The sequence below is a fragment of the Eurytemora carolleeae genome, unplaced genomic scaffold, assembly GCF_000591075.1.
Source record: "Eurytemora carolleeae unplaced genomic scaffold, Eaff_2.0 scaffold620, whole genome shotgun sequence".
Classification (NCBI taxonomy): domain Eukaryota; kingdom Metazoa; phylum Arthropoda; class Copepoda; order Calanoida; family Temoridae; genus Eurytemora; species Eurytemora carolleeae.
In genome coordinates, this window is record NW_019396554.1 from 189,441 (window position 1) to 201,878 (window position 12,438).

The following is a 12,438-nucleotide window of genomic DNA, read 5'->3' on the forward strand; positions in this document are numbered from 1 at the left end:
TCTCTCTCTCTCTCCGGATTTTTATAAATTCAGTAACCCCTCTCTCTCTCTCTCTCTCTCTCTCTCCAAATACAATATGTAATTGTATATTTAAAAATGTTTACAAAACGTTTTACTGGCCTCTCTTCAAATCTGATTTATTGAAGAGTGGAATTAGGATGTTCCTGATCGTTTGAATTGAGATAATTTACAGTTAGATAAAGTAAAGTAGACACTCTCTGTAAGTTATTAGTATGGAAATTTGGAATTCACTCTAAGTTAGCATTTGAAGTTAGAAGTATGGAAAATAGCAACTTATTTAATGTTTGAGTATTAAACCAAATTAATTTAAGTTATAAGTAAGAACACAATCCAAGTTAGGAGTATGGATAGGTGGAATTCTTTTTAGGAGGAGTATAGAAGTAGGTATTCCTTCTAAGAGAATGGAAGTCGGCATATACCTAAGTGAAATTAGAAACTTTTTAGTAAAGTTAGGAATATTGTTAGAACAGCATTTGGTAATTAGGAATTTACTCTTAAAGTAAAATTGTGAACTTATTTCAAGTTAGGAGTAGGAGTAGTTAAACTAGCAGTGTGGAAGGTTGGAACTTATTTCAAGTTACAAGTATTGAAAGGAGTAAATTACTTTAAGTTTAGAATATGAGCATAGGAACGGAATTAAAGTAACAAGTATTAAATTTAGGAACTCATAGTTTTGTTTAGGGTCAAGAACTGCACCGCGATATGGATGAGAGATCTCTATCTGATGTCGGATTCAAGGTTAGAACCTCGTGCCAGGATTATATGCTTCTTCAGTTTGAGTTTCATTTGTTTGTTGGGTATGATTGGTGGGAGATGTCTTTTCTCCCCAACCACAACACTAGTTTTCCCCTTCACATGTTCTTGTACTGGGCTGTCAGTTGAGAGTGTTTTTTTTCAGTGATAGCACACTTCACAGTGTCAGAATGTTTCTATATTATCTATTGAAATATGCCCAGATAAACACAAGGGGATTAGGTGGGTTGAGGGAGGATGTTTATCTGAGGTTATGGCCAACGTTCTTGGAACCCCATTATCTGTGTTTGCTTACATCTAGGCATCATCTAAACAGAGCTGAAAACTTTAGAATGATGTTTAGTTCAATTGAGATGACACAATAAACACCAGAAAAAAAAACGGGTTTTCAAAAGTTAAAGAGTAAATCTTAATATGATACTTCTTTTTACTTCTTTCTTGGATATCCAATGCATATTAAAATAATCTCGGGTTTAGTAAAACCAGGAGTTTAAGCATTAATCTTGATATCCATCATACTAAAGTTTTCAGCTCAGATGACCCTAGGTTGGATAAGATGTGTATATAAATAGGAAAAGTACTGATGGGTAAGATTGACTGGAAGCCAGAAAACCCCTTAGCTATGTCTAATAATTGTGCAGGATATGCAGCTTGTGTTTGCAAATATTGGATCTACCAACAGACCAGGGCTAGAAAGAGCAGAGCTCCCTCCCTTTCCTGGCCGCAGTCAGGAAACTCAAACATATCTGTGTATTCCGGCATCTATTTTAAAATGTAAAATAGATGTAAAATTATTACAGGGTCACAATCATCCTCCATTCCCTCTAGGAGCCTAAATCCTATTATTTCCTTTATTTAACTAGTTTGTTATATGATTGTGAACCTATTTCTAATCATTAAAATGACTCAAACTTCTAAACAGCTGACTCAAACTTACAAATCTCTTAGGTTAAAAAGTTTTAGTTGAGATTATGAAGTTTTGATAAACATAACTTTAATTTTCTTTTTAAAGTTCCCAGCCCTGGCAAATTGGGATATTTTGAGAATGGGATTTTAACTTCCAAAGAAATGAAAAATCCATTTTGTTATGAGTGTTTAAACACTATAAAAATCTTGTACTCCTTTATTGTTTAAAAAAAAAAATTGTGACAGTACTTAATACTTTTTTTTCTTTGTGTTTTGGTTTGTAAAGTCATTTTTGTGAATTAACATTCCTTTATAAAGAGATGGGTTTTCCTTGGACCTGTATAAATAAGTTTTTAGATTAGTGGGTTTCATTGAAAATTGTTGCATACCAAATGAAAATTTTAACCCCTTAGGGATCCAATAACAACTTTGGGTTAGGCCCTTGGTTATATCATTTAAATTGTAAGTGGTCTATACATTTTCTGAGATTACATTATACATTTATGTTTTATGCCTTGATTGGATTTGATTATACGGTTACATTATCCTCATTGATAAGTTTGTGTTGCGTTAGATTCCAATGTTACTCCTGTTGGAGTCTAAACATTTTGACCAATTGTTCAGTCTGATGTCTAAACTGTCATCATTAACTGCTACAAGGTGGTAATCAAACAGATTTACTTCATTAGGACTTACCTGTCTGGCACAAGGCAATTAAATAGCTTGTTAACCTTTTAAAAACAAAGCAAAGCTTTCTTTATTATTATAAATTCTTCAAAAAATCATTTCTTTTATGTACCAACAAATTGTTTTTGTGTCCTTCAGAAATACATAAGCTGCAACAAAAAGTAGTTTAAATTGATTAGTGGATCTAATATCTTGGAATGATAATAAGAAGCCAAATGATCCCTTTTTAACCAAGGCTTTTCAGCCTCAGATGGTGCTGCCACATGTTGGAATCACAACCAAATAAAGACACAATACCAGTCTGAATTCATACCACCAGCAAACAACCAAACACCAAAGAGTACCTCAATTATAGGAAGGAAGCTGGTGTTTTGGATACCAGAGCTCAGATACTTTCCAGACGAGTTTGGGAAATAATATTATTACTGCCTACCAACCCAAATATTATGAGAGGATTACAGGTACAATTTGGGAAATCAGTTTTATTAACTACCAACCCAAATATTAGAGGTATAGTTTGGGAAATTTAGAGTGTAGGGTGGAGGTAGTAAACATTTTGGGTAATTTTAAGATCCTTATTGGCTTGTTTTTTCTCCTGGTCTGGTCCAAGTTATAATAGATGAAAAAATAAAACAAGTCTACTAACCTTGGTTTGGAATTTAGTTCCTGGTATCTGGTCTGATAAAAAATTGATTTATTGATTTAGGAAATTGATCCTAGTTCTGGATTTGAATCTCTGCTGGATCCTAACTCTGCTCAGAAATTGCTTTACTCCTTCTATATTATTGATTGGTTGGGAAGACCTGCTAGACTTAGACGCTTCTCAGGGACCCAGATACTCTAATTATCATTGTAATGTTTTGGCTATTCATTGCGTCAGTGTCAGTTTGGGAGCCAACTATGTCAGGGTCACAAGTTTGGTCGCAAACCATGTTAAGGTCACCAGCTTTTTGGCAAATTACATTTGGATCTTCAATTTGGCTGCTCATCATGTTGGGGTCACTAGTTTAGCAGCCAATAACGTTAGTGTCACCAGTAAAGCAGCCAATCATGTTTGGGTCACTATTTTAAAAGCCAATCATGTTGGGGTCACTAGTATACTATCATTATTATGATTATAATGAGTATCTGGAACCAGGCCTTGCTGAAGCCTCCTCTCCACACACTGGCCAGGAATGTTATATCATTTATTTTATTTTCTAAGAAACATTTTGATAATGCTTTTTTAAAGCTTCCATGTTGAAACCCATATTTTTGATGAAAATGATTTAACTGAGAAGAATCAGGTTCAGTCTGGGTGGATCAAGCAGTTTATATCTGCTGGTGGATTGAAGCATCTGTTCTCTGTGTTCCTGTCCGGTGTGCTGGGAAGGCGAGGGGATTCCTGCTGGTCAGAGTGGAGCCTAGATTGTCTAGGCTTCCTTCTTCGTCTTCTAGTTCAATTTGGAGTAGATCAGGTAAATCATGAATTTTGTCCAATGTGTTCATGATCATGTTAGGATCACATGTTTGCATTAAATCATGTTAGAGTCACCAGTTGAGCGGTAAATCATGTAAAGATCACCAGTTGGGTGGTAAATCATGTTAGGGTCACCAGTTGGGCGGCAAATCATGTTTGGGTCACCAGTTGGGCGGAAAATCATGTTAGGGTCACTGGTTGGGTGGCAAATCGTGTTAGGGTCACCAGTTGGGCGGTAAAACATTTTAGGGTCACCATTTGGGCGGTAAATCATGTTGGGTTTACCAGTTTGGCTACCAATTATGTTGGGGGCAATATATTTATCCAGTGGAAGGGGGGGGGGGTGACTCCAGCAGGTCATTGTTGAGCCTTTATAATAATAATAATAATACACATAATACATACACATATTGTATCAAAATTAATTAATTGTAGGTAGACGCTGATACTCTAGCAGATCAGTTAGTGGAGTCTACAGCATCTACTAAAAAGAGAAACAAGTGGATATTCTCTAGGCACACCAGACTAATCAGAGCCAAACTTTTTCCTTCTATTTTTAATTGAAAGGGACTGTCCATATTACGAGTTGGATTCCTGATTAACAATAGTACCCTCAGTAAAAATGATTCAGTTATCATGTTCTAGATGAAATTTAAAACATTTCATTTATGGTTCACTGTAAAATTGACTTGCGGATTTCTGCAGCCAAGACGATGAAAGAAATTTGATAATATTATTTTCGTTTCATCTTAGCAAATGATTTAATCTTCCTCATAGTTAATCCGACTTATTGCAAAATGGCAGTGTTTAAGATTAATTGATATTAGGTCGGAAGCATTTGAATTTATTTGAATTAACATGATCTATTTGATGTATTTTGTTTTATATCAAACACAGTTTTATAAGAGGTGTTATTCCAAGGGCGACTTACTAGGTGACAATTTCCCAAGTTGTAACTTCCCAAATGTGAAACCCGAGCAGTAACTTCCTAAAGATTTGGATAGGCCAATGAGGGTTTGAGAAGTTGGGGCTTGGGAAATTAGACATTTGGAAGTTTCCACGTGGGAAAGTACCCTTGGGAAGATGCCACTTGGAAAAATGCTTTAACGAAAGTCCCATACATCGTATAAGATAGGGACAATTGGGAAGTGGAAAGTTCAAAAAAAAATAATTATCACCAGCTTGAAAAACGAAAAATCCTTTTTTAACGGCTGGCTTGACACTAAACAAAATTATTAATTATGATTGAGAATCGAGCCAAACATAAATCTAAACTTCGGATTTCAACAATTTCTTATCTAATGTGCCGGCCGTGAATTCCTCTCATAGGCCACGCCTCTTCTGCTTATAAAAGTAGTTGCAACCTTATCTGTCCATTTAAAGCTAACCTGGAATTGTATTATAAATATGAAGGAGGGGGACAGTACAGTACAGTACAGTACAGTACAGTACAGTACAGTACAGTACAGTACAGTACAGTACAGTACAGTTCATTACAGTACAGTACAGTACAGTAAGTAAGTACGGTACAGTACGCGCAGTATGCTACTTTTATATACGGTAAGGTACAGTACGGTACTTTTCTGCAGTGTACGGCGCGGTAGTTATGTATATTATTGTACGGTACAGAACAGTGAAGTACAGTACAGTGCAGTACAGTACATTATTGTTATCTATCCATCTATCTTACCATCCATTCATTCATCCATTCATCCTTCTATCTGTCCATCCTTCCATCTAACCATCTATCTATATTTCAGGTAGATGAGGAGATGTTCTCTGTCTGCGGAATGTCCATCTGGTTGAAGAGTTTACTGCTGGAGGATCCAGATCCTAGTGTACGTAGAGAGATTTGTACTGGCATATATAGGCTCTGCTTAGGTAAGTACAGTAGGGTGTGTCATAGAAATAGTAAGTTTTCCAATTCAAATTCTACTTATTATATCATAAAGTGTATGAGTACAGTACAAAGAGTAATATCAAAAAACCATTTCAAAATCAAAAAATATTTACCTAAAATTTGCCATTTAAAAAAATCGCAATTTTATGACCAAACTACCCAATATTTTTACACGCGAAGCTTAGTAACTTTACTTCCTCTAGCATTCGATTCTGAATAATGTATCATGTCTATTTAATCCTTCGAAAAGTCAAAATCGCTTGAAAACCAACGATTCTAGAATATTTAAAAAAATCCATTTTGTTAAAAAAAACTAGATTTTTGAACTTTCAAAGTCCAACGTAGTTCAATATATACCAACATGCTCCAAGATATATTAGAATATTTGTTAAGGTTCTGCAAGTAATGGTAAAACTGGGTTGGATTGTATCTCTCCAGTATTGAGTATTCTTCTCCAGTACCTGGGTCAAGCACAGCTCATGAAACCACATCGCAGGTACACACATTTACCACCAGATTTCCTTTGTGTTCCCATATATTTTTCATTTCATTTATTCAGTTTGCAACCAATTTTCCTCCCAACTGTTTCTCAGTTCTAAACCAGTTTTCCATCAGTTTTTCACCAGTTTTTTACCAGTTTCCATTCCAGTTTTCTTCCAGTTTCCATTCCAGTTTTCCACTATTTTTTCATCCGCGTTCCACAACAACCACTTTTTTGCCAGTTTTTCCGTGCTTTTTCCATAAGTTTTTTTTCCAATTTTTCGCCAGTTTTCAAGCAGTTTTTATTCAGTTTTCTACTATACTGAGAACTTTCACCAGTTTTTCATTCGCTTTCCAATAGGAAAAATCGTTTCACGAAATTTTCAAAGGGGAAAAGGTCATAAAAATTCAATTTGATTTTATTGTAGGAATTTCGAACCCTAATTAGGCGTGCAGCCAAAAAATTGGAAGATTTGAACCAAAAATGAAGGCAGGGCCCCCCCCCCCTACATCAAATGTGCCAACTCCACCATCCCCTTTTTCGCAAAATTTTTTTTTCGCGACCATTTTGCTACATTTTTGCATTTTGTTTGCTCGCGAAAAATGCGAAAATGACTCACTATTCTTTCACTGGTGTTTTAAATTATTTTACCCGTTTTATTGTTTTTTTTTTTCCCACTATTTTTCAGCCAGTTTTCTACCACTCTTACGCCAGTTTTACCAGAGTATTTTATACAATTAAAGATTCAAAAATAATAAATTGTTAAAAAGTAATTAAATTGATTATTTCAATCTTATACCGTTTGTTAATTTTCCACCAGTTGTTTGCCAGTTTCTACTCATTTTTTACCTATTGTCCAACCTTTTTTGGTTTATTTTTTCTTATTTAGTGCGATTAAATGATAATTTGTGATTTTTTAATTTATGGAATAATTTATTGATTTCTTTATATTATAATTTATTGATTGGTTAATTAACAGATATATTGGTGGACTGATTGATTGATTGATTGGTTGGTTTGTTAATTGATAGATTTATTAAATGACTGATTGATTGATTGATTGCTGTATTACCAGGGAAAGTCTAATACAGCCAGGTCCAGAGGAGCCAGGGAAAGAACCGTTTGGACCGGCCTGTCGGGACTATTTCTGGGTCCTCGCCAAACTAGTAGAAAACATTAAGGTAGCTTCTCATTTTATTGATAATTTTTTCATCTTTTCTTCTGCTAATATTTGTTTCTAAAGGATAATTTTAAGAAAAATACCGAATTATTTTTTAATTGGTAAGAAATGTGTTTCCTTTTGTTAAAAAAAAGTCCTTTTTTAATTAATTTTTATTATATTTTAGGAAACCCAGGCAGTTGATCCAGAAGCACTTGTTCAGAAGCTTATTCATGGCATATCCACCAGGCAAGTTTTTAAAGTTTTCTTTTTGGTCAATAAACGTATTCATAACGTAACGTTACCTTACATAACGTTTCTGAAACGTTCTAGAAACGAAATTTGGTTTGTCGGGAAGCTTTGGGTTCTTACTAGTTCGTATCTAATCCGTTTTATCAGTGAAAGACTGCCGCTTTTGTCAATGGTAAGTTTTTAGACCGACATTTTTATGAGTGATGTAATGGCACTAGTTTATGATGTTCAATTAATAGTTCCTATTTAGACCGAAGGAAGGGCTCTAGTGACGATTAATTAATTAATAGTTCCATTCCACTGTATGCGAGATGAAATGGCGCATGTGACGATGTTTAATTAATAGTTCCTATTTAGACCACTGTATGAAAGAAGAAATGTCGCTAGTGTCGATGTTTAATTTATAGTTCTATTTAGACCACTGTATGAAAGAAGATATGGTGCTAGTGTCGATGTTTAATTAATATTTCCTATTTAGACCACTGTATGAGAGAAGAAATGGCGCTAGTGTCGATGATGCCCTAATAGGAATGATGAACCTACTTTGCGCTTTGCTCAAACAAACTCCTTCTCTCAAGGCAAGGAGTATTCAAACACAGTTGCTGATTTAATTTTTTCAAATCACATATTTTTAGTTTCCAAGATATTTACTCATTGCAAATATCTTATCTAATTTTACGTCGCCATCATCACTACTTATTAAGCACACTGGTTTTCTAGATGAAGTTCTATGGTTTTTGTGAAATATTTAAGCTTTTAAAAGAAACTTCTCTCAACTTAGTCCTCTGTATAGATAACCCCTCTTTTGATTTAACACAATCATTTAATAAAAAATCTTAAACATTTAAATTTAAATCTCAAAATGTTAATTAACACTTATTTTCATTGCTACTCTCTTTTATTCAGTACGCCTTGTTTATAAACCACTCCTTTATATTGAGGTGCAAGTGGGGTATTTTGTAAGGGGGGGGGGTGGGTTTTTAATTTTTTGAGTGTACAATTTTTAATGTATGGCGCCACATATTGAAATCCAATTTTTAAAATTATTCTTAAACAAAATCATGTAATTTTTATCATTTTTTCTGTTTTGACCTGTAAATTGTGGCCCTTCTTACCTTTGTATAAACTACTATTTACTCCCAGGTGTCCCCCGCCTGTCAGCAGTTTGTGAAGAAACTGTTCAGTTTCCTCTACGCTCTGCCCTCTCCTGGAGATAAACTGGTTCCTAAATGTAAATCTCCACAGGTAACAATAGTTTCCTCTACGCTCTACCCTCTCGTGGGGTTAAACTGGTTCCTAAATGTAAATCTCCACAGGTAACAATAGTTTCCTCTACACTCTACCCTCTCCTGGGGATAAACTGGTTCCTAAATGTAAATCGCCACAGGTAACAATTATTAAAGGGACTGTAAGCGTAATCTCAAGTGATCCATCAAACAAAGGTGGCAATCCTCGATTGACAACAGTACTCTAAAAGCTTCTTCTGATCAATAATTGAAATAGATATTAATTTTTATAATTTTAAAAACAGATCATTTTTAATTGTGATTTGTGATCAAAAGTGACTTCAGGAATCCATATCAGAATATGACACTTTTAAACCTTTTAAAACGGCAATATCTTCACATTATCAATAAGATGGTGTCAAAGGTATCGTTGTGAATTAGAGATTGCCATCTTTGCAAAGAGGGTCACTTGAAATTACGCTTACAGTCCCTTTAATTTATCAATTCAATACTTTTTTGCAAAGCTAATAATTAATCTTCTGTCAAGGAAAATGCTTTACAGCAAAAATATCGTCTTTGTTGTTCTCCCATCTTCGCCCCACCCTACTTATACTTATTTACAGTCATAATCAGAGTAGGCCCGGGATTAATTGACAGTAAATATTTATCTCTGGTAATTTTTAACGCATGAACAAAGGAAGACCACATTTTAATTAAAATCCTAAACTTTGTTGACAAGGATTAACATACAATAAACTAATTTTTAGTTATTAGTTAACAATTCATAAATACTGCTGGCATCTTAATCGTCTGAAAAGCCCCAATAGCAAGATTAGAATGATAGACATAGACATACATACACACATTACACTGGCAACCATTTTCTAAATATAATTAGAGACATCTAGTGGTAAAATTTTAGACTCGAAGTGCTTGTTACGACCTGGTGGTTGAACTGGTAAAGGGTTGTCTGGAAAATTACAAGGTTCTTCACACTCTTCTCATTCAGCAACATAACCCAGGTAAATTTTTTTATCTTTATCTTGTAAACTGCAATTTTCTCACATAATGTCTAATAAACCGAAATTTTCATGTGTTGTATCATAAACCGTTATTTTCCTTGTAGGGTTACATAAACCGTTATTTTCCTTTTTAGGGTCTCATAATCCGTTATTTTCCTGTGTAGGGTCTCATAAACCTTTATTTTCCTGTGTAGGGTCTCATAAACCGAAATTTTCATGTGTTGTATCATAAACCGTTATTTTCCTTGTAGGGTTACATAAACCGTTATTTTCCTTTTTAGGGTCTCATAATCCGTTATTTTCCTGTGTAGGGTCTCATAAACCGTATCCCTGGGAGTACTGGCCTCTAGAGGATGGTAGGTCAGAGTGTGGATATGTTGGGCTGGTCAACCTTGGAGCTACCTGCTATATGGCCACATGTGTACAACAGCTCTTCATGATCCCGGCTATACGGGATTGTGTACTGCAAACTGATGTACTGGGCGCTGCAGTACACCCGTTGTTTGGTAAACACCAAGCGACACTTCATGAGCTTAGGTTTGTTATTTATTATCCCATTAAATTTTTATAAAGCTGATGCATCCAAAAAAAATGTATGCTCTTTTGACCAGAGAGATTATTGATAAATGTAGTGTACCCCATTTCTAGTTGTACAATGTACAAAAAAGTTCCATGTAAAAAGTTCCTTAAATATGTATGTGCCTTAACATGAGAAATTATCAACAACCTAACATTTCATGGAATTGAAAAAGTACATAATCCATATTCATAATGATCAAATGTTTTGAAAAAGGAGCACAACCATATATATAGCAACTTTAAAGGAACTGCTGATTATTTTTGGGGGGGTTTCTGGGTAAACCAACCATGAAAAGAGGAATCTGAAGTTTTATTAAATTAGTTTGAATACTGAAAAATAATCTGATATAGTTTAAATACTTGTGTCATCGTTTTGTCTGCGTTGAATTAAAACTAATACCATTGCCTTTTTTCCTTTTTGGTTTACCCTAAATTAACCCAAACCAATGTTTGTATGGTCCCTTTCAGGGGATTGTAGGTGTGTGATGTTTGTAAATATCGCAGTGTCCGATTTACAACGGTACCCAGCTTTAACTGATTAAATATTAATTATATATCCTTGTTTTTGTTTCTCAAACTGTTATGTTTTAATTGTAGTTCCTCTGCAAAAGTGACTCGCCCAATTCTTGTCTATAAGAGACAATGGAGAAATTATAAGAAATAAACACTTTTCGAATCAGAAAAACGACAGTATCTTCCACATGTTTTGTCAGATTAAGGTTTCAAGGGTCAAGCATTGACATCTTTGCATGAAGGATTACTCGAAATTACGCTTCCAGTCCCTTTAATAAATGTTGGTCTAGGCGTATGTTTGCTTATCTGCTTGAGTCGGAGCGTAAGTCCTATAACCCGCTCTCCTTCTGTAAAACCTACACCATGGATAACCAACCTTTAAACACAGGTATGTCAGACACCAGAGGCCGAATTTAAAGAATTTTAGCCGCGGCTTAAATTTAAACCGCGGTTTAAATTTGCTTGGTTCCACTTACAATTGTATCACATGTTTTAAGATTTAAGCGGAGCTTAATTTTAACCGGGTTTTGGCGGATTTAAGCCGCGGCTCAAATTCTTTAAATTCGGCCTCAGATTTATTTACTTAAAGTGCTGTTCGTAGATTCTTTCTTGTTCTTTCCTTTTTCCTTTTTGTAGTTTGCTTAAATTTAGTAAAAGAGTAAAAGTTTCTTATCTTTATTCTTCGGTTATTTTTACACTGAAAATATAAATAGTGAAATTTACAATACTTTTAAGGACGAAACATATAACTATATAAACTTTATAAATCTACTAAATCTAGATGCCATAAAAGCTCAGACTAGTCCTTAGCTCCTACATCCAGGGTTCCAATACAACTGATTTAACTATAATCAGATGTATTGATGGTAACCTGGAAGTGAGAGTAAGCTCATTGTTTGTAAACAAAAACCGGAAAACTTAAGTCAGTGTAATTATAGGGTTGGTGAAACTTGATAATCACGTAACACATGGGAATCCAACTTAGGCAAGTTATAATGTGAAGATAGTTCAGAGGTGTACACATTTTGTGTACGGCAGTGAAACTGTACGGTCTCTGGTATATAAAGTAAACACAAGACGGATGTCACATCCTGATATGGAATCCATCTTTTACATAAAAAATCAACGAAATATTCTGGTCAAAGGAAACTATTATGTAAATTATCAAAATTATCAAAATTAAATGCTTTTATCCTCGGATACTGTTGGAACACTGATGCATATATTCTTGTTTACAAATACCGCCCAGGGAGAACTGGTTTCAATATGTACGCAGAGTATACGCAACTGCAATTAACTTTCCTTGCATTATTACCTTGGATCAGACAAATAAACTAGCAGTGATTAATACTTAATATATAGATATCTCATGATTAATACTTAATATATAGATATCTCATAATTCTTATTTTTCAGGAGAGCAGAAGGATATGGCCGAGTTTTTTATTGATCTTCTCAGTAAAATGGAGGAGATGAGCCT

The 12,438-nt window shown here is 34.6% G+C and overlaps 2 protein-coding genes across 3 annotated transcripts in view; both read left to right on the forward strand.

Annotated features, from left to right (window-relative positions):
* The window catches only part of LOC111705411 (ubiquitin carboxyl-terminal hydrolase 34), a 6,679-nt gene extending 2,194 nt beyond the window's left edge, over positions 1 to 4,485 (forward strand). The window contains exons 6-13 of one of the 2 annotated variants that reach the window (XM_023477952.1): positions 703 to 759; positions 1,416 to 1,505; positions 2,255 to 2,340; positions 2,723 to 2,828; positions 3,074 to 3,194; positions 3,506 to 3,540; positions 3,648 to 3,824; positions 4,262 to 4,485. In XM_023477952.1, the coding sequence (XP_023333720.1) occupies positions 703 to 759; positions 1,416 to 1,505; positions 2,255 to 2,340; positions 2,723 to 2,828; positions 3,074 to 3,194; positions 3,506 to 3,540; positions 3,648 to 3,824; positions 4,262 to 4,390 (801 nt within the window). In that variant the 3' untranslated portion in view covers positions 4,391 to 4,485. The remainder of the gene's footprint in view (positions 1 to 702; positions 760 to 1,415; positions 1,506 to 2,254; positions 2,341 to 2,722; positions 2,829 to 3,073; positions 3,195 to 3,505; positions 3,541 to 3,647; positions 3,825 to 4,261) is intronic. The other variant, XM_023477953.1, reaches the window with a different exon arrangement.
* A 1,098-nt stretch (positions 4,486 to 5,583) lies between these two features.
* Positions 5,584 to 12,433, forward strand: LOC111705400 (ubiquitin carboxyl-terminal hydrolase puf; the record flags this gene model as incomplete). The annotated part of the gene is made up of 10 exons (XM_023477931.1): positions 5,584 to 5,707; positions 6,120 to 6,222; positions 7,283 to 7,388; positions 7,554 to 7,615; positions 8,097 to 8,196; positions 8,762 to 8,863; positions 9,767 to 9,866; positions 10,178 to 10,403; positions 11,249 to 11,346; positions 12,375 to 12,433. Coding segments are annotated over exons 1-10 (1,065 nt in total), but the record flags the coding sequence as incomplete, so codon positions are not given.
* Between the last annotated feature and the right edge of the window lie 5 nt (positions 12,434 to 12,438).